This window comes from Peromyscus maniculatus, chromosome 3, assembly GCF_049852395.1.
Source record: "Peromyscus maniculatus bairdii isolate BWxNUB_F1_BW_parent chromosome 3, HU_Pman_BW_mat_3.1, whole genome shotgun sequence".
NCBI lineage: Eukaryota > Metazoa > Chordata > Mammalia > Rodentia > Cricetidae > Peromyscus > Peromyscus maniculatus.
In genome coordinates this window covers 51872460-51896902 of record NC_134854.1, presented here as the reverse complement: position 1 = coordinate 51896902, position 24443 = coordinate 51872460, and the positions used below count along the sequence as shown (strand labels likewise).

Sequence of the window (24443 nt, the reverse complement as noted above, 5' to 3'; positions counted from 1 at the left end):
AGGCAGGCGGATCTTTGTGAGTTCAAGGCCAGCCTGGTCCAGGAGCAAGATCCAGGAAAGGCACAAAGCTACACAGAGAAACCCTGTATCAAAAAACAAAAAAAACAAAACAAAAAAAGAAAAGAAACCCTAACAAAAAGAGTGGCCCATAACTACCTGTAACTCCAGTTCTGAGCAATCTCATGCCCCCTTCTTGTACCAGGTGCACATGATACACAAACACATACAGACAAACATTCACACACATAAAATTAAAAAAATAAATATTTAAAGAGTATCACCATTTGCAAACTAATTAGAAAAACAAAAAATTATATTCTCACTAGCACAGAGAATGAAAGGCAGAAAATGGATGAAGTTCCATTCAGTCTCCAACTTGACTGCTCAAACATTAAGTCAAAATACAAAAAAATCAAAATCTGAAATTGTACCATGTAAAAAAATCTTCAAGTCTAAATATAAATATAAATGAATTCCTTTGTTTTTTTTTGTTTTTTGTTTTTTTTGTTTTTTGAGACAGGGTTTCTCTGTGTAGTTTTGCGCCTTTCCTGGAACTCTCTCTGTAGTCCAGGCTGGCCTCAAACTCACAGAGATTGGCCTGCCTCTGCCTCCCCAGTGCTGGAATTAAAGGCATGTGCCACCACCGCCCAGCTATAAATGGATTCTTTAAAACCGTGTGTGTGTGTGTGTGTGTGTGTGTGTGTGTGTGTGTGTGTGCGCGCGCGCGCATTCACCTAGGGCCTCACGCCTGCTTATCAATGGGCTATAGTATCCAGCCCTCTTACTTTGAGACAAGGTCTCACCAAGTTTCCCCGGCTGTTCTCGAACTTGTAATACTCCTGTCATAGCCACTCAAATAGCTGAGTGGAATTATAGATCTGTGCCACTAGGCCCAGCTAAAAATGTTTTTCTTCAGTTGGGTTTATATGCTAACATGTGAATTAAATGGCTAGCCTAATGGTCATAATGTTGACTGATGGCACAAACATTTAATGATTCAGAACACATAAATCATTCCCCTATTTTCTTTTTCTTTTTTTAAAGTTTATTGAGATAGAGGTCTCACTACATAACCCCAGTAGGCCTGGGACTCATTCTGTACACCACTGGCCTCAACTCAGATCTGCCTACCTCTGCCTCCTGAGTACTGGGGTGAAAGGCGTGTGCCACCATGCCTGTCCCCCACTCCTCTAATTCTTTAAGAACATCTCAGAACAAGTTATGTAACAGTCTGTCTAGTGACACAAGCTACATTTTTGAGAGCAAGGCACTAAAATGTGTGCAGGCCACTCACTCACTGAATGAAATGGCTATGTTCCAATAATATGTATATAGTACTTGATGTCTAAGAATACGGAAGGGATAGCTGTAGACTAGATACTCTACCTCAGTGGTTCTCAACCTGTGGGTCATGACCCCTTTGGGGTCACATACCAGATATTTACATTATGATTCATAACAGTAACAAAATTACAGTAAGAAGTAGCAATGAAATAATTTTATGGCTGGGGGCCACCACAACAAGAGGCACTGTATTCAAGGGTCACAGCATTAGGAAGGTTGAGAACGACTGCTCTAATCGCTAAAAACGATTCTTACAGGAGAAGGGGAAAGAAACACACACTTTTTTAAAAGAGGAAGCCAGACTGGAGAGATGTTAAAGGTAAGAGCATGTGTTGTTCTTGCAGAGGACCTGCGTTCTCAGCATGTGTGCCCCCAACCCCCATACATACACGTAATTAAAGTAGAAATAAAATAATTTTAAAAGTGAGGGTGACATCTAGCAAAGGGTCTGCATGAAGGAATTTGCAAACACATCTTACACACAACAGAGTGTACAAATCACTCATTACCTTTCAGGGTTTCCAGCAAACTTTTGGCTACAAACCAGCATATGGCTTCAAAGAAAGGGAATTTGAAAAGATCTGGTGTTTTTAGTCTTTTCTCCATCTCATAACACCTATATGAAAAAAATTTAAAGAATAGTATTAATATTAGCGTTTCAAAGTTAAATGAAGGTAATCAACTGAAAATAAACAGGCCATGATATAGATGTTTCCTTAACACCACCATTTTTCGACAACAGTGAACTGTGATCTTATGCAGGTTCTGACTTTAATAAATTTGCTAATCTACTTAAGAATTACACTGGGTACTGTAAAAGATTGTGTCTTAGGATCTGTATCCTAATTTTAACAAAAGAGGATTCCATGAGGGTTCCACTAATAAAATAGTTTTTAAGATCAGTTCCATGTGTTGGACAATACTGCAACCCCCCCATCCACGTTCTCTGAAGGTTCTACCAAGCATTCAAGATCAAGACCATACTTGGTATTAGTCAAGGTATAAAGATGGGGACCACAGTTTGCACAATATTGGTCTCCTGTCAAAGTCTTCCAGAAATAGCTTAGGTACAAAAAGATTACAGCTTATACCTGGTAGACACACGACCTACCACAGCTTAGAGCCTGGTCCTCTGTAAGAGCCACCAGCTCCTTTGCTAATCGCAAAGACAAAGCATCCAGGGCTCCCGTGCACATGCAGACTTGCAAGAGTCACCACTTTTGGGAAATCCCAATGATACACAGCCTCCCAAGGCATTTCCCCTTTCTCAGTCCGCATGCAGTGTCCATCAGGAAGCATGCTGGCCATATGGAATGTGGCTAACCCTAACCCTTTCTAAGTACAGTGAAGGCACAAAGTTAGCACGAAGGCCAGATCTCATCAATAGGAGAATAACTGTCCATCCTTTACCTACAACAAAATTCAAAGGTGTTCTAATAGGAATCCTGACATAAGAATTGTTCCAGCTCTACAGGCTGTACACAAATCTGATTAATTCATTTTCATAACACTAGTTTATAGACTAAGAAAAGCATACACATTTTACAAAATTTTGATGTGGGAGGTATCATATTTCATAAGTTATCAATTTACTTTAGATTTGAAAGGATCCTTCAAATAATGTTTTTAAAATATTTTTGTTAAAAAGTTCCTAATCATTCCCCAAGGCCTATATCTCTACAAGATCGCAAAATATTGTAACTTTTTTTATAAGAAATCAGCACAAATGTTCTAATTAATAATAAAAGTTCCTTTCAATATTGATGACACAAACCTGAGCTGCATGCCAATGTTGAGGTTGTGCAGAAAGTTACCCCCAAAAGCCATACAGTCCTGAGAAGTGAGCACAGCATGAATCCACCCTGAAACACACAGATCAATGATGCTTCAATTTCTAAACTAAACAGATGCTATTCTACCTGTGAAGTAAATAACTCAAATAACTGACATCACTTTACTTCATATCCCAGCACTAAAGAAGTTGGTGCTTAGTACAACTGACTGACTCATCCACTTAAGTAGTTAGTAAAAGCTAATAATAGGCTGTGTGCTGAGACTGAGGAGAAAGCACAGATTTGGGGTTGTGACCATCAATACTTTCTTTTTAAAATTAAAGTAAACAAAAAAACACCTTTACAATGGAAGATTTTATTCTGAGGCCAGTCAAATCTGGTTTGAATTAGGAAATAACATTTTCCATAATGAATATAAGATTGGCAGAGCAATCTGCTTCACAAGTGTCATCATGAAAGAATATGCAGGGAAAGATCAGGGAAATCATGTGACACCCTGCTCCAGCAGTAGGAAAGGCAGCTCACCCACATTTAAATGGGTGGGAAACTGGGCCTATGTACATTAAATGCTGATGATTAAATATTTTATTTCCATTAGGGTGTTTTCAAAATGAGAGACATTTCTAACAGAAGATATCTAACTTTTTAAATGTTAGGAGACTGAACACAAAGACATAAAAATATAAATTCTGCTGGGCATTCATATAGGTAACAAAGTATGTTCAATATAAACCAGGACTAGAAACTAAAATCATTATTTAAACAATGTACTTATACATGGTTTTGGCACTGAATACAACTACTCTATACATTAAAGAAAACTATATAGCATAGTTTGTTTAGAAAGTTGCTAATCATTTTGGGAAAAAATCCCACTGATTAGAGCAATGACTGTCCCAATGCAGTCCTCAAACTAGCACCATCAGTCAGCAACCTGTTAGAGATGCAAACTCTTAGGCCCATCCTACATGCACTGAATGAGAGCCTTAAGAAGGAGGCCCAGAAGTCTGTGGTTTACCAAGCCCTCCTGGTGATCCCTATGCTCCCATGAAGCTGGACAGACCCCAAGCTACACCAATGCTGATGAACTGCAGCCATCCCTAGCTCACATGTACTGGTTTACAGACTCATGACTAATGTTGCTGTGAGTACACGCACATAGAAAAACAGCATATCTTCATAAATTAATCTTTTAACAACTTCTTTACACACTCCAGTAGGCCACTAAATTGACTTTATTAGAAGTTATTTAGGTAGGATGTTCAATAATCTATGACTTCAATTTGATTTTAAAAAGGTTACAATGGAAAAATTATAATAAATACCACTAGGAGACTTAAATGTAGCCTTTCAAAAGCTAGACATAAATCCTAATACTTCTAGATAATGATTAATTAATTTACTCAAGCTTAATTATTCTATACCAGAGGCAAGGTAGAAAAGCAGAACATGTAGTAACAGTCCTATAAACTCTATAACCATTAGGTCACCCAAGCCAAAGGAACACTGTTCTCAAAACCATGGGCCCAGAGAGTATAGCCTGCATATTCACTCACACTGCCAACCAACATATCAATACTTATATTTGCAGTATACAGTATAAAGAAGTTTAGTAGTCCTCAAAGAATTATGCATCATTAAGAAATGCAACAAAGCAATTTGTTACATACTTCAAAGAAATAAACAAAAACATGCCTCCACATAAAAGTTTGTACAACTGTTCAAAACAGCACTATTCATAAAATCACAAAGTGGTAACAACCCAAATGTCCATCAACTAATGAATGGGTAAGCAAACTATGGTATATCCTGCAAAGGAATATTATTAGGCTAAAAAAAGATTAAGCATTCATGTGTGCTATGGCATAGATAAGCCAAGTAAATATTATGGTAAGTAAAAGAAGTTACTCACAGCTGGGGATGATAGCACATGCCTACAATCTCATCACTCAGGAGAGTCAATAGAATCAGGAGTTCGAGGTTATTTTCATCTACACAGTGAGTTACAGGCCAGAATGAGCTATGAGACCCCGTGTCCAAAACCCAAACAAACAAACAACAACAACAAAAAAAAAAACCAGAAGGGAAGAGAGAAAAATAGAGGGAAGAGACTAGACACAAAAGGAAACATATTAAGTGTCCAAACAGGAAATGCATAGAAAGTATATCAGTAGTTACAGTGGGTCCAGGGAGTGGGGAATGGCAGTATCTGCTAAAAGGTATGGAGTTTCTTCTGGACATAATGGAATGGTTCTCCACTTAGATGGCTGTGATGGTTGTGTGATCATACTAATCTATTAAAAATCATTAAACTGTATCATTTAATAGGATGGTGACCAAGTCTTCTGAGGAACAATCAAGTAAAAAGTTCTTAGTCCTTAGGTAAGGCCATAAAAGCTGTTTTATTTAACAATGTGTTAAAGCCAAAGCTGGTTCTAATTATAAGCTGACTCCAAGTGACTCACTATCAACTAACCTAGACCAGCAAGTGGTTCTTCAATGACAGGGTTGGAAGTGGCCAGGAGATGATAAGGTAAAGAAAACAGAAAATGTGAGGTCAAGAGATCTTATACAAGCTGTGTCTTATGCCAAACAAGCTTATTAAGAAGTACAGCAAGTCAGCAGAAACTATCATACAGTAGAACAAAGTCAGTGGAAAGTTAATCAAACAATGTTGCTTAAGGAGAACACAGGGTTATCTCAAGAGCTTTATAGACAAAACACACAGCAGCCTTGGGACTGATAACCACAGCCTTGTAAGGTGTCAAGAGTTGGGTTCTCAAGATCTGAAGCAACTCCCCCAAGGTCCCAGCCCCAGGCCATTATTGGCTCTGTCAAGCATGTTCCTGGTTTTATCGAAGAAACTGTTTCTTCTCCATACATCAGGGCTTCAGGGAAAAGCTCCCAAGGCCCTAACCCCAGGCTATTACTGGCTCTGCCAAGCATGTTCCTGGTTTTAGACAAGGAACTGTGTTCATTTTCCATGCACCAGGGCCTTGGATCAGCCCAGCCCTCAACAATCAACCACGGAAGTAGGGGATGAAATTAAAACCTTACCTGTAGGAACAAATAAGGTATGTCCCTGCTTTACCACACATTTGTAGCATTTATCTACTTTATCTCCAAAGAACACCTCACTCTGGGTCACAGATGAACTCCAAGATTCATAGAGTGCCAAATTTTCATTTGTTGGCTTTATCAAATAAAAAATCTTCTCACCCTAGAAGGAAGTAATCATACTACTTTGAAAAAGAAAAGCCATTCTCAGGATGGCTTACACTAGTACAATATCCCAATAAAAGGATCTAAATTAAACTTAATAAGATACTGTTTAGGTTCAAAAAATGTTATATATCTGATCAGCAGCTAATTCTCTAATCAGCAAGTTCACAGGAACTAAAACTCCTCCCACCTCCAACTGACAGTCAATAATCCTATCAAAGAAAGCACCACAAGGGAAGAAGATAAAGAACCACAAACAGAAGTCAATTATGTTACAGCCTCCAGGTCACAGCACAATCATCTCTCATACTTCATCTTCAGAACCATAAAGATCTTATAGGTAACTTACAGGTAGATTCTTAGAGATTTAAAAACCTGTGAATAAACTTCCTTTAGTGAACTCTTGGCATCCTCAGAGAAAAAGACCAGATCTCAAGGACACAGCATCAGCTCTAGTCCAGAGTACTGCATAGGCACAGGAATCTGAATCAGATCTGGTTCTGGGCCAGGTACCATGTAATTCAATAGTGATGGAAAGTTCTTTTTATTTTTTAATTGTGTTATCTCTCCAGTCTAGAAGTCATTAGCTATAGGTAATATGGCTAGTGTGAATGAACAACTCAATTTTTAATTATACTAAATTTTAATTATTTAAAATCTAGCCACAAAGGCTAATGTTTATTAGGCAATGCAGTTCTAGATAAAGCAGAACAAATAAACACTAAAAGAATTAGTAATTTTATAGACGTCTGTGATTTATAAAACTTGTTTTCTCATTCTCATCTTAAGGCCAGAAGCAATCATCACCATCATTTTGCTTCTTCTTAGTCATTTGGTTCAGAGATTAATGCAAACTGACTAAGGAGAAAAGAAAAGGAGACAGACAAAAGGCTAACAGAAATCAACTTAAAATATAGAAGTAAAAAAGGAGTCTAAATAACTCATGACTTTTCTATGACTTGAAATTAAAAAAAAGAAAAGAAAAAAGAAAGCACCAAGGCATAAAATGTTTAAGAAGCAGAAAAATATTTAAATGTTTACAAATGTTACATAGAGCAAATGAATGTCCTATCAGAAAAATAAGGCATGTTTTTATTAATAAGGAAGTAAGAAATACCCTATTCTTACCCAAAGGACATGGTACCAGACAGAAGTCCCACCAAAGTCAATGTGGAAATCTGTATAGCTATCTTGAACTCCCATTAAGCAGTATTTCTGGACAAAGGGCTTAGGGAAGACTGAGTCATCTGGCCAGTAATTTTCCACCCAGGAAAGTTTTCTGGCTATGTCAGGGACCTCCACCAATTCAGACATCCTTAAAAAAGAAAAAAAAAAAAACATATATACATACCAATCTAGTACAAATTAAAGACTTTTTTTGTCCTGGAACTCACTCTGTAGCCCAGGCTGGCTTCAAACGTCTGCCTCTGCCTCCCGAGTGCTGGGATTAAAGGCATGCGCCGCTGCCACCACCACCCGGCTAAAGACTTCTTAAAACTATTCTTCCCATATCAACCCAAACCAAGCAATTAAAAGGAACTCAAGATTAACAATACTTAAGCATTTCTCTCTCTCTCTCTCTAAGACATGGTCTCACTGTGTGGCCTTGGCTGTCCTGGAATCAGGCTGGCCTTGAACTCACAGAGGTCCTCCTGCCTCTGATTCCTGAGTGCTGGGATTAAAGTTGTGCACCACTATGCCAGCTATATCTTGTTTCTAAATATTCTGTGAGCCTGGCAAAGCAAAATTTAGTATTCACTGCTTCCAATGGATAGCTATCAAAGTCACAATCATGCTCATTAGAATAAAATTATCATTAAACTATACTTAGCTAAAATTGAGAATGCTAAGCAAACTGTCCAGAGATACTCACTTTGTATCTGAAAATTCAAGGCTGATCACATTTAGGACTTTTGGTCTGTTAGGATTCATGAAATATTGAACGTAATTGTGAAGTGTCATTTTGCTGTCTGCCTGCCTTGCCACATCGATGACATCTATCACTTTGTCACCACCTGCAGAGAAAAAATTAGTCTATTATTGACATTAAAAGCTGCATAGACACTCTAAACAAAAATACTAAAATCCATATTTGCTTATTATGATAACTAAACCAACTATAAAACTGCATAGAATTAACATCGATTGTGAAAACATATAATTTACTAAGCCTTCTATGTGTCACTGATTTCTTGTGGGTATCTCATAACAACAACAACAACAACAAAAAAAAAAAAAAAAAACCCAATAAGCTGGGATATGAAAACTGTCCACTGCTTCCTGGGTTTCAATTTCCTCATGGATAAAAGAGGAGATTGGCTTTTGCCTTTAATTTCTATAATGCTTAAGAGTCTAACTCTGTTGCTTTAAAAAGGAGGGCACTGGGGAATTAGCAAACATGTCATCAGGACACATGACTTTGCTCCACTGGTCGTGTCTTCTAATGTTCTCCTTGCAGAGCAGTGGTTATCCAGCAAAAGCCAATTCATATAGTGCAGCCTGAATGCTCAGATTCTGAGTTGTGATTACCTTACAGATTTCCCTATAAAACCACAGACTTCTGCAGCACCACCTAGGAAGCAAAACCCCTTTTACAATGGATCACAGAATGAGTTGCAATTCAAAATATGGCAACAGTTAATGAATCTGAAATAGAAAATGGAAGTGTTCCACTCTTGTAAGTCAATGTAACGTCATAGACACGAAAAATAATTGCCTCAGATTTCCTTATTTTCACATAAAACATAATAGTTCTACTACTGTTATTTTAACTGAAGAGCTTTGCAGTACTAAAAGTTAGTGGATAAAGCAGTTTGAACAACTTTTCCTATAATTAAGTTACACTAACCATTTACTTTACCGGCAATTAGGTTTAAGTTAAATCTAAGTCTTATTCCCTAGTTTATCATATATTTAAATTTACACGAATGTTTAAGTCAGGGCATTTAACTGGATTTTTCTAAATGAAACAATTATCAATGAAAATGAATAAAGGGACAAGTTCTTCAATATGACATGCCAAGGAAATAATGTATAGTAGTGGACACATAATTCTGAGACAATGTAGATTTGGGTTCTGATTCTCAAATAACACCTACCCTTTGTTAGCAAATGGCATGTACATATTGCCAGCTTTATCTATAAACTTTATAATGAGAATAAATAAAAGGAATGAAAATGCCAAGAATCTGGCAACTGGTAATTTTTGCCATGTTTCTTACTTTCTTGGGTCTCAAAATCACAAGTCAGTCCAGGCATCATTAAATGGTGATTACTGACCAAGTCATTTAACATAAGTACATGTTTGAACTGAACCTTCTCTTTTTACAGCCCTTCCTAAGAGACAGGAGGTCAAGAAGCAGGATCCAAAAGACTAGGCTCAGAACTGATACCCTCATTCTGCAGATATTAGAACCTATTCAGTTTCTCACGTCTTCCTGGAATCTGTGGCTGTCCTTCAGCAATGACTTTCTCTACACAAATATCAAATTTAACAACTAAGAGAGTAGTAGGATGGGCTGATATAATAAGAAGAGATAAAATGTTTCATTCTTTTCTGACCATTGTAGGTCTGTGGAGTTGCACTCAACAGAAGCACTACTGAATTTCACTTTTCCTGACCCGTAGGAAGCATCCAGCACAAAGAGCTGATCTTTTTCCATTCCATATCAATACTCTTAGGACACTATCATTTATAGTTTTACCATGTTTTTGCAAGTACTTAAAGGAACCAATTTCGTACCTACATAACGTTCCACATCCATCACTGAAAAAGCAGGTGAAGGGAGCCTGAGTCCAAGGTCATCTAATTTAGGGACCATAATAGGAACATCAAATCCATGTTTCTCCAGGTATCTTTGTGTCAGCTGACTGCCATGCATCTTTACAATGATTTCATCGGCACTAAGAAAACGTAAGAATAAAATGTTATTTTTATTGATAAGCTCTTCATAAAAGTCCTGAGGTAATGAGTTAACATGGAGAAAGAATGTGGAAGTATTTGTATCAGTGGTTCTCAACCTAATTCTTCGCCTTAAAACTTTCATAGAACCCTCAAAGTAAAATTCATATTTAATAAATAAAATAATAGATCATATGGGAATGAAAAATACTGGATGCAGTATAACAGTTATGTGTGGCAGTGTGGCAAATCATATATCTACATGAAAAGGTACCTATGAAATAGATCATAAACGTAAATTGTATATCATTTATAACACAATCACATTTTTAAAGAATTATACATATATACATCTATAAACGTGAATGTTTCAATGTAGAAAGAAAAGCTCAAAAGACATTAAGCCTGACAGAGGGGATTATGAAAACCTATTCAATTTATTTTATATAATATGTAAATTACATCAACTATATTTAATTCAAAAACTGTTATCTTACTATAGTTTAAATAATCAAAAGCTTATGGAATTAATTAAAAGTAGCCCTTTAATTAACAGCAGTAACAGTTTGGGCATTTGTGATCAGCTCTAACCGATTCTCATCTGTGTTTACGTTGGCAGAAAAGTGTATGAATTACTAATAATTTGAGGGTCACAAATCTTTTAAATAAGTGAAAGCCGTATGTCCTCTCCCTGAAAAATATATACCCACAGATACTAATTTGCATAGATGGTTTCTGGGAGGGCATAAAACACCTCTGAGATCTGTAAACAGGCCCAGACTAAAAATCTAGGGCTAGGCCCCAAATAAATCAAGCATTGTCCAGTAAAGGGGAAAACAAGCAAAGTTCCTCCTGCAATTTGGAAACTGGTAATTGACAGCTTGAGAACAAGACTCTTAATTCAACAAAAATCATGTGGAAACACTGTTTCATATGTTTTCTATTTCTCAGCCGACTTGAGGGAGGCAATGTAGATGGTTTGTCATCATGTTTCTGTTTAAGGACTAATAGGTGGTGAACAGGGCAGAAAGATCTTAAAGACAGAGGGAAAAATCTCAGGGTTTTCATTTCCATAATAGACTGAATGTGATACTGTGATTTAAATTTAAATTGTGCTTCCCCTCTTTAACAAGCTGAGATATGATCTTGTATAAAGCTTACTAAGCATTATCTCTTTAAAGAGATGTCAGGCAGTGAGAAGGAAATGATCTGAATTAGCATGATTAAATGCTTTATAATGCCTTTGACTCTCTCTTAGCCTAGACAACTCAAATATACTCCACTATTTTTCAGAATCAGGCAGCTCAGTCCTGATGCCATCAGAGGCGATGCAATGACCCTGCATGCGTCTGGTGGACCCCAGCACAGGGAGCTGATACAGTGATTTGAGAAAACAGGTGCAAAACGGGGAAAAGTGAGAAGAAAGAAAAAGAAACCACAGCCACATTATCCTAAGGAGTCAGAAATGAGAACTGCTTCCGTCAGTGTATTTCAATCTGGGGATGAATTATGTTTACATGGTGACCCAGTAGGCATATGCATAAGTTCCGTGAAACTAAGCATAGTTACTCCTATGACTTGTAATGTCCTGACAGTTTCTACTTCCTTTACAGAAAAAAGTGAAAAGCCAATTGACACCAATGGCATGGTGCCACCGAAATCTGAAAAGCCCACTTGAGATAATTAGCCCATGCTGTTAAATCGTGTTTGAGCCAGGACGAGGTTCCATACCTTGGGAAGACTCGAGAACGGAGCTCCTTCACAAAGGCCCTAGTTCCAGCCTGCACAGGTTTGGAGCCATCGTCCACTTCCGTGTAGTCGTGGCGGTGCCAGTTCCTCCTCTTCTTCACTGAATCCACACAGTCAGGAAAGGAAAACAGTTTGGTGGCTGGTAGCACTACACTATCTCACTGTCACAGTCTACCTAATCAGAAGGAACAACTCTAGAACAATGCAAACGCTCAAGTTTTTAATGCATTCCCAGGACACAAAAGAAAATTTTACAAAAGCTAATGTTGTAATTATAAATAATTAACTGTGGGTTTTTAAACTGTGGGTTTTGATTATTTCATCAAAATAATTTAAAAATTAAATAAAAGAATTAAAAGCAGCAAATGAAGTCTTTTATTTACTCACATTTAACTATACTATAACATTTCCAAATTATTTTAAATTAGTTTATTAAAACACTGAATCATACTACAATTAATCACATCATCCAAATTATCTTCTCAGGATAAGGCATTTTATTACTCATCAAAAATCCATTCCAACATCATAACACTATTCTCTTTTATGTAAGGATTTTGTCTCCAAATAAGCACATTTATACTGACAAAGAACAGAGACAGTTCACCAAGACATAATTAAAGCAAGACCAGTGCTGTGATTAAAAAAAAAAAAAACTTCAAGGTTAGTTCAGATGCTAAATTCCTATGGTTCAAAAGCTGAGGGGGTGTGGGTGGTGGGGAAGATAATCTTGATTAGATTTTTCACTTTCTTAAGAGTGAAAATCAGGAGACATATATTTAATTCTTAGTTCATCCATCAACTTCCTCTGCAACCTTGGAAAGGTCATTTGACACCTCTGGATCCATATTTCTCAAAGTGGGAATGAAGGAAATGGAACAGAGTGCTGATTTTAAAAGTATACCTAAGACACCCTTAACAAAGAAGAAGATGGTCAATGAAGAAAATGGCTACCTCTCTATCACTGTGGTCCTGCCTAAAGCTCATTTGTGAGATACCATGTAAGATTTCAGTGTGTGTGTGTGTGTGTGTGTGTGTGTGTGTGTGTGTGTGTGTGTGTGTGTGTGTATGTGCGTGCACGTGCGCGCGCGCGCGCGCGCACACGTTCCAGGAAGACTCTGACCATGTAGCACAAGCTATGCTGGAACTCATAATCCTCTTGTCTCTGTTTAGATTATAAGTTTCAGGGGTTTTTTTTTTTTCTTTTATTTGTTTGTTTATTTATTAAGAAATTTTCTATTCACTTTATATACCAACCAGATCCCCCCTTTTCCCTCTTCCCAACCCCCAGCTTTCCCCCCACAACCCATCCCCACATTTCCCAAGCCAAGGTCTCCCATGGGGAGTCAGCAGAGCCTGGCACACTCAGCTGAGGCAGGTCCAAGCCCCTCCGCCCTGCAGCAAGCCTGTATAAGGTGTCACACCCTAGGCACTGGTCTCCAAAAAGCACACCCATGCACCAGGGATGGATCCGATCCCCCTGCCTGGGGAGCACCCAAACAGTTCAAGCTAAACAACTGTCTCTCATATCCAGAGGGCCTAGTCCAGTCCTAGGGGGCTCCACAGCTTTTAGTTTTTGTTTTTGTTTTTTTGTTGTTTTGGGTTTTTTTGTTTTTGTTTTTGTTTTGTTTTTCAAGACAGGGTTTCTCTGTGCAGTTTTGCGCCTTTCCTGAAACTCGATCTGGAGACCAGGCTGGCCTCGAACTCACAGAGATCCGCCTGGCTCTGCCTCCCGAGTGCTGGGATTAAAGGCGTGCGCCACCACTGCCCGGCCAGCTTTTAGTTTTAAAAGAATCCTTTTTAAAGTCTAAAACTCCCATCATTCACACTTCCTGGTACTGATGTCAGCAACTTACTTAGAAATACATTATTATTTAAATAGTAAGAATGATTGACAGTGATATAACTACATGGAGAAATAAGGAGTAAAGCAGGTGATGGAAGATGATAATAGTAATGAGAAGGCTTATTGGTACTTGCTGTAAAATTACTTCAACTTTTCCTGTTTGTTTGGACATTTTCATTACAAAATGTTATAGAGAAACCAACCATGTGATTTCAAGATATTTTATCATTCTTGAGGCAAGGTCTCATGTAGCCCAGGCTGCACGACCTTACATTTTGATAAACCAGACACCACTTCCTGAAGTGCTAGGTTATAGGCATGGCAAGCTCACAACCATACCCAGTTTTGTGTAGTGCTGGGAATCAACCTCTAGACTTCATGCATACTCTACCAACTGAGCCATACCATAGCCTAATTTCAAGTTATTTTAAATACTTCCCTTACCAAGATCATAACACTGGATCCCCATCTAAATAAAGGTCACAATTATAACCAACAGATATAGAAATCACAATTATTTATATCTAAGAGTCTAAAACAAGATTCCCAAGTGACTGACTGTGACTAGATCTTCAATACAGAGGAGGTTCGGTGTCACCCCACCCACTTTAAATCTCCCAAGAAAACTTCTAAATTACATTCCACTAAGGTAGCCTTATGCTTCGTTCTCTCTCATTTGTGACCATTCATACAGTGGCTAGGGAGATGGCTTGGCAGGTAAGAACACTTGCTGCTCTTGCACGGCACTAGAGTTCAGTTCTCACCACCTATATCAGGTGGATCTCTGGGACCTCTCTGGCCCCTTCAGGCACCCACACAGGTGCACATACATATACAGACACACAAACACACATAAAACTAAAAACAAATCTTTAAAACCATTCCTGTAATTCAAGGGCATCTTAGTGTAGGTTTTCCTCTACTATACACAGATGGATATAAAATTTATTTCCATCTGGTATCACATGTTTTTATACTATTTTCTTGTTTTATGAGCATTTTCTCCTTATTAAATATTCAAAAGCAATTTAAAAGCAGACAATTTTAAAGTGTAGATGTGCTGTGTTATAATTATTTTTGATTCTCTTTCTTTCTCTCTCTCTCTCTCTCTCTCTCTCTCTCTCTCTCTCTCTCTCTCTCTCTTTTTAGTTTTTTGAGACAGGGTTTGTCTGTGTAGTTTTAGTGCCTGTCCTGAATCTCGCTCTGTAGCCCAGGCTGGCCTTGAACTCACAGAGATCTGCCTGGCTCTGCCTCCCGAGTGCTGGGTGCTGGGATTAAAGCCGTGTGCCACCACCGCACAGTAGTGGTCTGAATGAGAATGGTTCACAGAAGCTAAATACATTTGAATGCTTGGTCCCCAGTGAGTGAACCGTCTTGTTGGAAGGTCTCACTGGGGGGCAAGCTTTGAAGTTCCAAAAGACTCTGCAGTTCCCAGTACACATGTTCTCTCTGCCCCATGGTCGTTAATCAACATGTGAGCTCTAAGCTGTTCCTTTGCTCCACCATCATGGACCCTAATCCTTTGAAACTGTAAGGCAAATTAAATACTTTCTTCCATAAATTGCTTTAGTCATATTATTTCATCACAATTGTAGAAACGTAACTAAGACAAGCACTTCATTTGTTCTCAATCTTTCTTCATATAACATTGTAATTAACATAAAATCTGTTTCTGTGATTAATTCCTCAATATAAATTTCAAGAAATGCTAGAATAAAGTGTGGTGATTTGGCCGAGAATGGCCCCCAGAGGCTCCTATATTTGAATACTTGGTCCCCAGTTGTTGCCTGTTTGGGAAGGATTAGGAGGTGTGGTCTTGGAGGAGGAGGTCACTATTTCAAGCCTCCCACCACTCCCAGTGCACTATCTCTGCCTCAGCTGCTGGCCCAGCCACCCGCTGCCATGCGTTCTCTCCACCACAACAAATGCTAACCGTCTGGAACCATAAACCCAATTAAACTCCTTCTTTCATAAGTTGCCTTGGTCATGGAATTTTATCACAACAACAGAAAAACTAATAGAAATAGCACTATTTTAAAGATATTTGTTATATACTGCAAAACAGCCTCAAGGAAAGTGAGAATAATGCATATTCCTACCATACAGGTAGCCTAGCTCAAGGCTCTGTGTTAACAGGCATCATCATTAAAAAAACAAAAGAACAAAAAAAGCTGCCCATTTGCTAAGTGAACTATGATGTTGCTTTTCCTCCCTTTGAGACAGGGTCTCGCTACATAGTACTAGCTGTCCTGGAACTTACTACAGAGAGCAGGTTGGTCTTGAACTCACAGAGATCCACCTGCCTCTGCCTCCCAAGTGCTGGTATTAAAGACATGGGCCACCAGGCCCAGCCAGATGTTCCATTTTTTATTTTAAATTTTGCAGAGCACATTAATCAGTAAAGTATACTCAATTTGTGATTTGATAGCTATGGGTCCAAACTACAGCTCTGAATAATAACTACACAATATTTAATTAGATAATTTATTTTATATCTCACATAACATTGTTGTACATATTGAAGGAGATAAGTCAAGTATTTACTCACTATAGAATCTGGCATATAATAACCTATCAAAATACTATAACTTCCTTTAATGTGCTGACCTATAGATTAAGAGAAGCATGCAATTGTCCTATTTGGCCAACAAGCTTGAAACAAATTAATCCACTACAACAGCTGACTGAATTTTTCTTAAGAGGAGGCAGTGAAGGCATAGTTTAAGTAGTGGTCACAGGGAAAGGGGAGAAAATGTCTGCCTTGGTTGCATGTGCCTGAGGAACACAATATTATATTCAAATGCTGAGCAGCTTCCTGCTTTAAATAGGGTTCTTAATTCCTAACCATAGAGTATAATCCAATGAACTTTATTAAATGGGTATTATAATGTCTTGATTATATCTATAATAAAGACATCTGGAGCCGGGCGGTGGTGACGCACGCCTTTAATCCCAGCACTCGAGAGGCAGAGCCAGGAGGATCTCTGTGAGTTCGAGGCCAGCCTGGTCTCCAAAGCGAGTTCCAGGAAAGGCGCAAAACTGCACAGACAAACCCTGTCTCCAAAAAACAAAAAAACAAAAGACAAAAAAAAAGACATCTGGAATATTCAGACAGGGTATCAAGAAACACTTAGTAGCAGAGGGAAAGGAATCAAAAGGGATTACCCAATTTGAAGTGGATGCTGAAGTATGGGGGAAGGTGAGTCCTAAGTCAAGGCAAAACAGATTACTGCATCTTGAGCATCTTCCCTCCGAGTACTCAGAGTTGGATGCTTGCCCAGAAGAGGGCCAATGCCTGGTATGAAATTCTTCAAAGAGAAGAGGGACTTGAAGGGCCAAATAATAGGCAAGCTTCTCTCTGAAGCATCATTATTCAAAGTGTAGGTTACAATCCATTATGGTCTGTGTAATCAATTTAGCAAGTGGGATAAGATTTTTAAAAGATGACATCATATGGAAAAAATAGAATGTATCCCTTGAAGTAGTACTAGCTCTTAGCAGCTCAGTATTTCATACAAATAAAATTCAAATCATTTCATTTGGGGAATATATATTTGAACTTTACACCAAAACCAATATAAAATTTAGTTGTTTGACTTGAAATAATAATACTGTACTATCTCCTTCTTCCTTATTCTTGACCAAAACTTATTTAACTTATATACAACATAAACCAAGCAAGATTCATATAACGATTTTATCAGGTGTCTTAAATTTAAGTTTCATACTGTATACTATGAAAACAGATAACCTGTATTTGACATAAACTATTTTTATGCATTACTAGAGCTTAAATTCCTAAATCTCTTATAGAGATTATGAAAATTATTAATATTTCTAATAAATGATCAGTCTAATTGTTACTAAGTCTCTTTTACGTGTTATCTTCATATAACAAAATTTCTACTTAGAAAAGTACAAGGGGGCAAAACTCCATATTCAAAACAAAGAGGCTCTAGATTACCTACCTACCACCCACAGTTTATCAAAGTACCCTCAGGCAAAAGTTCCTTCTTGTTTTGTTTGGTATGTTTTTGAGACAGGTGTCACTAGGTAGCCCTGGCTAGCCTGTTATGTAAACTAGGCAGTCCTTGAACTCACAGATATCAGTCTGCCTCTGTCTCCCAAGTACTGGAAAGGAAAGTTGGAGGAACAGACTGGTGATCGGGGTGCTGGAAATTGAAGTTTGAGTTTAGCCTTTAATGGTTGAGCTATCTCTCCAATCGTCTTTCTAATTTTAAAACAAAGTCTACAGTTTCCTTTAATTTTATAAACACAAAAATTATAGTTTGCAGTCATTTATAAATAAATAGCTATATTCCAAAGCCTTTTAAATATTTTCTCTTGCAACTGTACAATGACATCCCAATTTAGTCTTTGGAAGTATCTGTAAAAGACCGAATATTAATATTGTTTTGTTTCTAATGCTGGTATACTCTAGCCTAGTGAAAGAAAAGGATTCTAGACTTCACCTTGTCCTCTCTGAAAAGACTGTCATCAGAGACCTGCTGTGGCCTTATCCTCATCTCTGTCTATCTCTCCATGGACACCAAAGTTGGGGAAGAAAGGAGTTTTAGGCAGATACGCTTTGACAACCAAATTCAGTAAATGCAGGCAATATTTTACCTATCCATCTCCTAAATATACAATGTGCCTCTGCCAATTAGAGTCAAATCTTTACTCTGCATATTGCTCCAATACAACATGATCTTATTATTCACAATAGGATTCCAGAATCAGGGAAGGGTTTCTTTGCCATGCTTTGTAAATTTAAAGTTTTTTTTTTTTAAAGATGTAAAGATGTACTTAAATTTGAGGGCTCTCCATGAGCAACTAAAAATGTTATATTTTTCTCCCTTATACTTGTGGCATATTTAATAATTCAAACAAAGGCTTACCTGGAATCCTAGCACTTGGGAGACAGAGGCAAGAAGATCAAGAATTTGGGGCCTAGCCTTTAATCCCAGCACTCTCGAGGCAGGTGGATCTGTGAGTTCGAGACCAGCCCGATCTACAGAGTGGAAAAGAAAAAGAAAAAAGAAAAAAAAAAAAAAGGAATTTGGGGCCAGTATGGGCTATATAATCAGACTACTTCAAAGTTTTAATTATTTCTTTTTTTTTTTTTTTGGTTTTTCGAGACAGGGTTTCTCTGTGTAGCTTTGCGCCTTTTCCTGGGACTCATTTAGTAGCCCAGGCTGGCCTCGAACTTACAGAGATCCGCCTGGCTCTGCTTCCCGAGTGCTGGGATTAAAGGCGTGCAGCACCACCGCCCAGCAATTTTAATTATTCTTTTCAGACAAAAACTGTACTGTAAGTATTTTTAATGAAATCTTCCCTACAGTTCTTGGTAAGTTATTATGATATTTATTAGATTATCATAAAAGTACCATCATATACATGTAATTTTCATTTTAGCATCTAGTACTTACTCAAGGAAGAACCATGTAGAAGTGCACAGTTGGGGCAGTGATACAAGTCAATGTCAACAGCATGATGTTCTTCTACACCAACACAGCTATGATAAAGACAAATAAGAACAAAATATGAATGAAAAAAACTTTACTATAAAGAAATGTTTGGACTCGAGGTGAGAAATGTACAGTAACTCAAATAGCAAATCTGAAACATATACAAAAATAAATTTTATTATCCTTTCCCTCCATACACTGGCTAATAACTGTGGGTGAGAATAGATCCAAATGTACATGCAGCTATTTACTTTCAGCATCAATGAAAACATCAAAAATATTGCAATTATAAGCATAAAACCCTCAAGCACTATGTAAATATCATCTTCTTAAATTATTGTCAATAAGATGAGTCAAAAGGTAAGTCATAATGAGATTCTGAACATTATTTTCATCTAACAATGAATGCACTACATAATGTAATTTGTAGGTTATAGAATTTGCAAAAAGAAATGTATATCCTTAAATGAATGTGTTTAAAAAGGAAGCCTGGCATTACTGAGCTAAGTACATACACCTCAAGATGTTATGAAGAGCATCAAAAAAAACCCTTGGAACACAAGCCCCATCAAAATTTCAGTTACATTCCTCACAGAACTAGAAAAGGCAATCCTAAACAGAAAAGGCAATGCTGGAAATATCACAATACCTATCATCAATTTATGCTCCAGAGCCACAGTAACAGAAACGGCATGGTATCCCCACAGAAACAAATGGTGCTAGGGAACCGGATATTCCCACATAGAATTAAACTAGGTGCCTATCTCTCTATCAGCACAAGAACCATTTGAAAATGGACCAAAGATCTTAAATTTAAGACTTCAAAATTTAAAACTGTTGGGGGGAAAATAGGCAAAGCACTTGAAATAGGCACAGGCAGCCTGGACATTGTGTGAAGAGGCTCGTAATATTACACAGCGAATACGCCCAAGAACTGACAAGTATTACTGCACAGAAATACAATGGAAACACACGAGGCTGAAGAGATGGCTCAGCAATCAGGACCACTGGATGCTCTTCTGGAGGACCCAAGTGGATTCCTAGCATAAATAATTTTTTCTAAACATAAATAAATCTTTAAAAAATTAAATTCTTCTGAAAATGACTATCAAATTCAGTTTAACCCCAATCAGTGTGGAATCTCACAAGATGATTCTAAAACTGATGTCAAGATGAAAAAAGCCAAGACTATGCAAGACAGTCAGATATTCTTAGAAGAAAGAACAAAGCTCTACTACGTATGAAAACGTATCTGAGAGGTCACTCAGAACACATGCCAGTGCTCCCAAATGCAGATCCATGTACACAGCGACGCTTGTGCATAACGTAGGAGGGTCACTGAAGAGTAAATAAACAGGGCAGACGTTTCAGTGTAAGGGTCTACTAAGTAAGATACATTTCATTTATTTGTATAGGAAAAAGGAAAAAAAATCTTACAATTGTTCTTGCAACGCACACCTTTAATCTCAGCACTTGAGAGGCAAAGGCAGGTGGATGTCTTTGAGTTTGAGGCCAGCCTGGTCTATAGTGAGACTCTGTCTCAAAAAGGGGGCGGGGTTATAAATGAGATTATAAACCTAAGTATAAACAAAAGGAAAAGGCGCAAAAAGTATACAGCATAATACTGAAAATACAACTTAGTGGTAGACAGTTTATCTTAAAACACAGAAGGACCCATAAAGGGAGAAACTGGTCATTTCAGGCATACTAAAGTAACTTCTGTTCATTAAACCACAATTTCATGATAAAGGGCAAAATAAGTCAGAGTGAAGGACATTTCAATGCAGATACTCACTAAAGAAATTATACCCAAAGTATAATTAACTCCTCTATAAATTACTAAGAAGAAAGCCATGTGACCAATACAAATATGAACTATGCAAATTCATATATCTCAATGAGACCGATAAATTAAAATGACAAAAAATTTCCATAATATTCTACTACACCAGATAAAAAATACCAAGCGTGAAGATATTAAATGTTGAAGACTGTATGGAGCAATGGGGACTACTTAAATAAATTACTGGCAGAAATGTAATCCAATATAGCAGTTTTAGAGAACAAAACACATGCAATGTATACCAGAATATCTACCTACATGCAAATGACTAATCTACTTATAATAGTCTATCAACAATAAAATTAATTACAGTATATTCTCATAATGGAATTCCATACAGAAATGAATATTCAATGAAGAACTACAGCCCTACACAATGAAATAAATTCTACAAATTAGGGGGCTGGAGAGATGGCTGAGCAGTTAATAAGAATGTGTGTTGTGCCAGGTGGTGGTGGTGCACGCCTTTAATCCCAGCACTCGGGAGGCAGAGCCAGGCAGATCTTTGTGAGTTCGAGGTCAGCCTGGTCTACAGAGCAAGATCCATGACAGGTTCCAAAACTGCACAGAGAAACCCTGTCTGGGGAGGAATGTGTGTTGCTCTTACAGTCTTACAGAGGACCCCAATTCAGCTCACAGCACCCATGGTGGACAGGTCACAAGTGCCTGTAACTCCAACTCCACCCTCTAAATCTAAAGTCCTTTTCCACCCTCTATGGGTACTGCACTCAGCACATATAAACGACACTCAGACACACATAATTTTTTTTATAATTCTACAAATTAACCCATTAAGTTTAAAAAGAGAAAAACAAAGAAAAAAAGACAAAGGACAAAGGTGTCATGGCACATACCTGTTATCCCACCACTTAGGATCACCAGCTCAAGGCCAACTTGGGCTAGGTGTGAAACTCTGTTTTAAGGAAAAAAATTAAGATATAAAAGAAGAGCTGGCTAGGCATGGTGGCACACACCTTTAATCCCAGCACTCAGGAGGCAGAGACAAGTAGATCTCTGAATTGGAGGCCAGCCTGGGCTACAGAACAAATTCCGGGACAGCCAAATCTACACAAAGAAACCCTGTCTTGGGGAGAGGGAGGGATGAGGGAAGCTAAAGAGATGGCTCTGCAGTTAAGAGCACCTGTTGCTCTTAGAGGGGATCCAGGTTCAGTTTCCAGCACCCATATAGTGGCTCACCACCATCTGTAACTCCAGTTCCAAGGGATCTGACCTCTGTGGGCTACTGACATGTACGTGGTATACATACATATATGCAGATAAATAATAAAGCTGAAAGTTCAAGTGTGAGAGCAGAGCATAACACCTCTACTTCCAACACTTCAGAGACAGAAGCAGGAGGATCGTCTAATGTTCCAAGCTAGCCTGGGTCTCTATAGCAAGTTCTAGATCATCCACTCTCTGTAAAACAGAGATCCTGTCTTACCTGTCTTATATACACACATAGGTCAGATGAGGCTAGTTAACATTGAGTAGCTAAAACGGGACAGACAAAAGATCACTGTAAATAAATGATATGTATGTGATAGCGATCTCTGCATTCAATGCAAGAGCTCAAACCCAGACTACCTGGATTTTGAAAATGAGGTTCATTAGGTATAATAGGCAGGCAGGCAGGCAGGTGCTGTAGGATGGTCTGTATGTCAAAATGCTCTGATTGGTCAATAAATAAAACACTGATTGACCAGTGAGCAGGCAGGAAGTATAGGCGGGACTAACGGAGAGGAGAACTCAGAGAACAGGAAGGTGGAAGGAGTCATTGACAGCCGCCACCATGACAAGCAGCATGTGAAGATGTCAGTAAGCCATGAGCCACGTGGACGGATTAATTTAAGCTATAAGAACAGTTAGCAAGAAGCCTGCCACAGCCATACAGTTTGTAAGCAATATAAGTCTCTGTGTTTACTTGGTTGGGTCTGAGCGGCTGTGGGACTGGCGGGTGACAGAGATTTGTCCTGACTGTGGGCCAGGCAGGAAAACTCAAGCTACAAAGGCAGGCTCTTGTGCTCTCGCGCTCTCTCTCTCTCTCTCTCTCTCTCTTTTTGTTTTGTTTTGTTTTGTTCCCTTTCTTCTCTTACACAGGGTTTCTCTATGTAACAGCCCTGGCTATCCTGGAACTCTCTTTGTAGACAAGGCTGGCCTAGGACAGAGCTCCGCCTGCCTCTGTTTCCCAGGTGTTGGGATTAAATGTGTCCACCACCACAGCGGGCTTGTGTAGTAGGTTCTCTTCTCCCAACAAAACAAAGAGTTAAGCCCATAGAAACCCACTTAGCACTTCTAGAAAGACAGTCATGGACTGTCTTGTTGTCTGGCTTGCCCTATCACATTCCTTCTCCTTTAAAAAAAAAAGGATGGTAATACCAAAAGAATTAAGTATTAGTTCCTGGAAAACCTAAACTGGCTCATCTCATCAACACATCTACAAACATCTAAAGTACATAAGGGTGACTCCCACAATACTCAGGGGAAAAGAGGAGGCAGGAATATTCAATTAGTTCAAGACATTCAGGGCAAAACTAAATGTTTTGACTATTAATTCTCAAAGACCCATGAGTTCCTCTCTCCAGCTTCTAATTCTCACCACCACCTCACCTCATCTATCTGCTTTATTAAAATGCCAGTGAGCTAATGTGGTGATGCACATCTCAAACACTAGCATTAAGACAACTGAAGGAAGGATCAGGAGTACAAGATCATCCTCAATACACAGTGAGTTCATAGCCAACCTGGGTTACATGAGACTATCTTTAAAAAAAACACAAAATAAAATAACATAATATATATTAAAATATAAAATATAATACCAGAGTTGTCTTCTACTTTTGACTAATTCTCACCAACGAGCAGAAAGAACACACCTAAACTGATTTAGAAACTTCAACACTTAGCAAATTCGGTAAATCAGAAATAGTCAATTTGTGTGTTACAGAGACAGCTGGAATTAAAAGTACTTGCTGCTCTTGCTGAGGACCCAGGTTTGGCCCCCAGTACCCATATGGAGGCTCACAACTATTTATTAACTTCAGTTCTAGGGAATCTGACAACCTTTTCCTCTGTGGGGACCAATGCATGTACATAGTATACTTTTATGCATGCAGGCAAAAACTAATTCACCTAAAATAAATAAAAATATCTTTAAGACAGTAAATTTGTTAAGTGAATAAATCTGAAAAGGCCCATTTAAATTAAGCATACAAAATGTAATTTTAAAATTAAAATTTAATGTTTCCCAACCAACACACTTTTCTATAAAGTCTAT

The 24443-nt window shown here is 38.1% G+C and overlaps 1 protein-coding gene across 3 annotated transcripts in view; it reads right to left on the bottom strand.

The window, feature by feature from the left end:
• The window catches only part of Kdm7a (lysine demethylase 7A), a 71250-nt gene that overhangs the window by 23122 nt on the left and 23685 nt on the right, over positions 1-24443 (bottom strand). For all 3 annotated transcript variants that reach the window (XM_076566456.1, XM_076566457.1, XM_042273078.2), the window contains exons 2-9: positions 19285-19370; positions 11992-12109; positions 10102-10262; positions 8233-8374; positions 7488-7674; positions 6195-6357; positions 3119-3206; positions 1854-1960 (exon numbers count right to left, since the gene is read on the bottom strand). In XM_076566456.1, the coding sequence (XP_076422571.1) occupies positions 1854-1960; positions 3119-3206; positions 6195-6357; positions 7488-7674; positions 8233-8374; positions 10102-10262; positions 11992-12109; positions 19285-19370 (1052 nt within the window). The remainder of the gene's footprint in view (positions 1-1853; positions 1961-3118; positions 3207-6194; positions 6358-7487; positions 7675-8232; positions 8375-10101; positions 10263-11991; positions 12110-19284; positions 19371-24443) is intronic.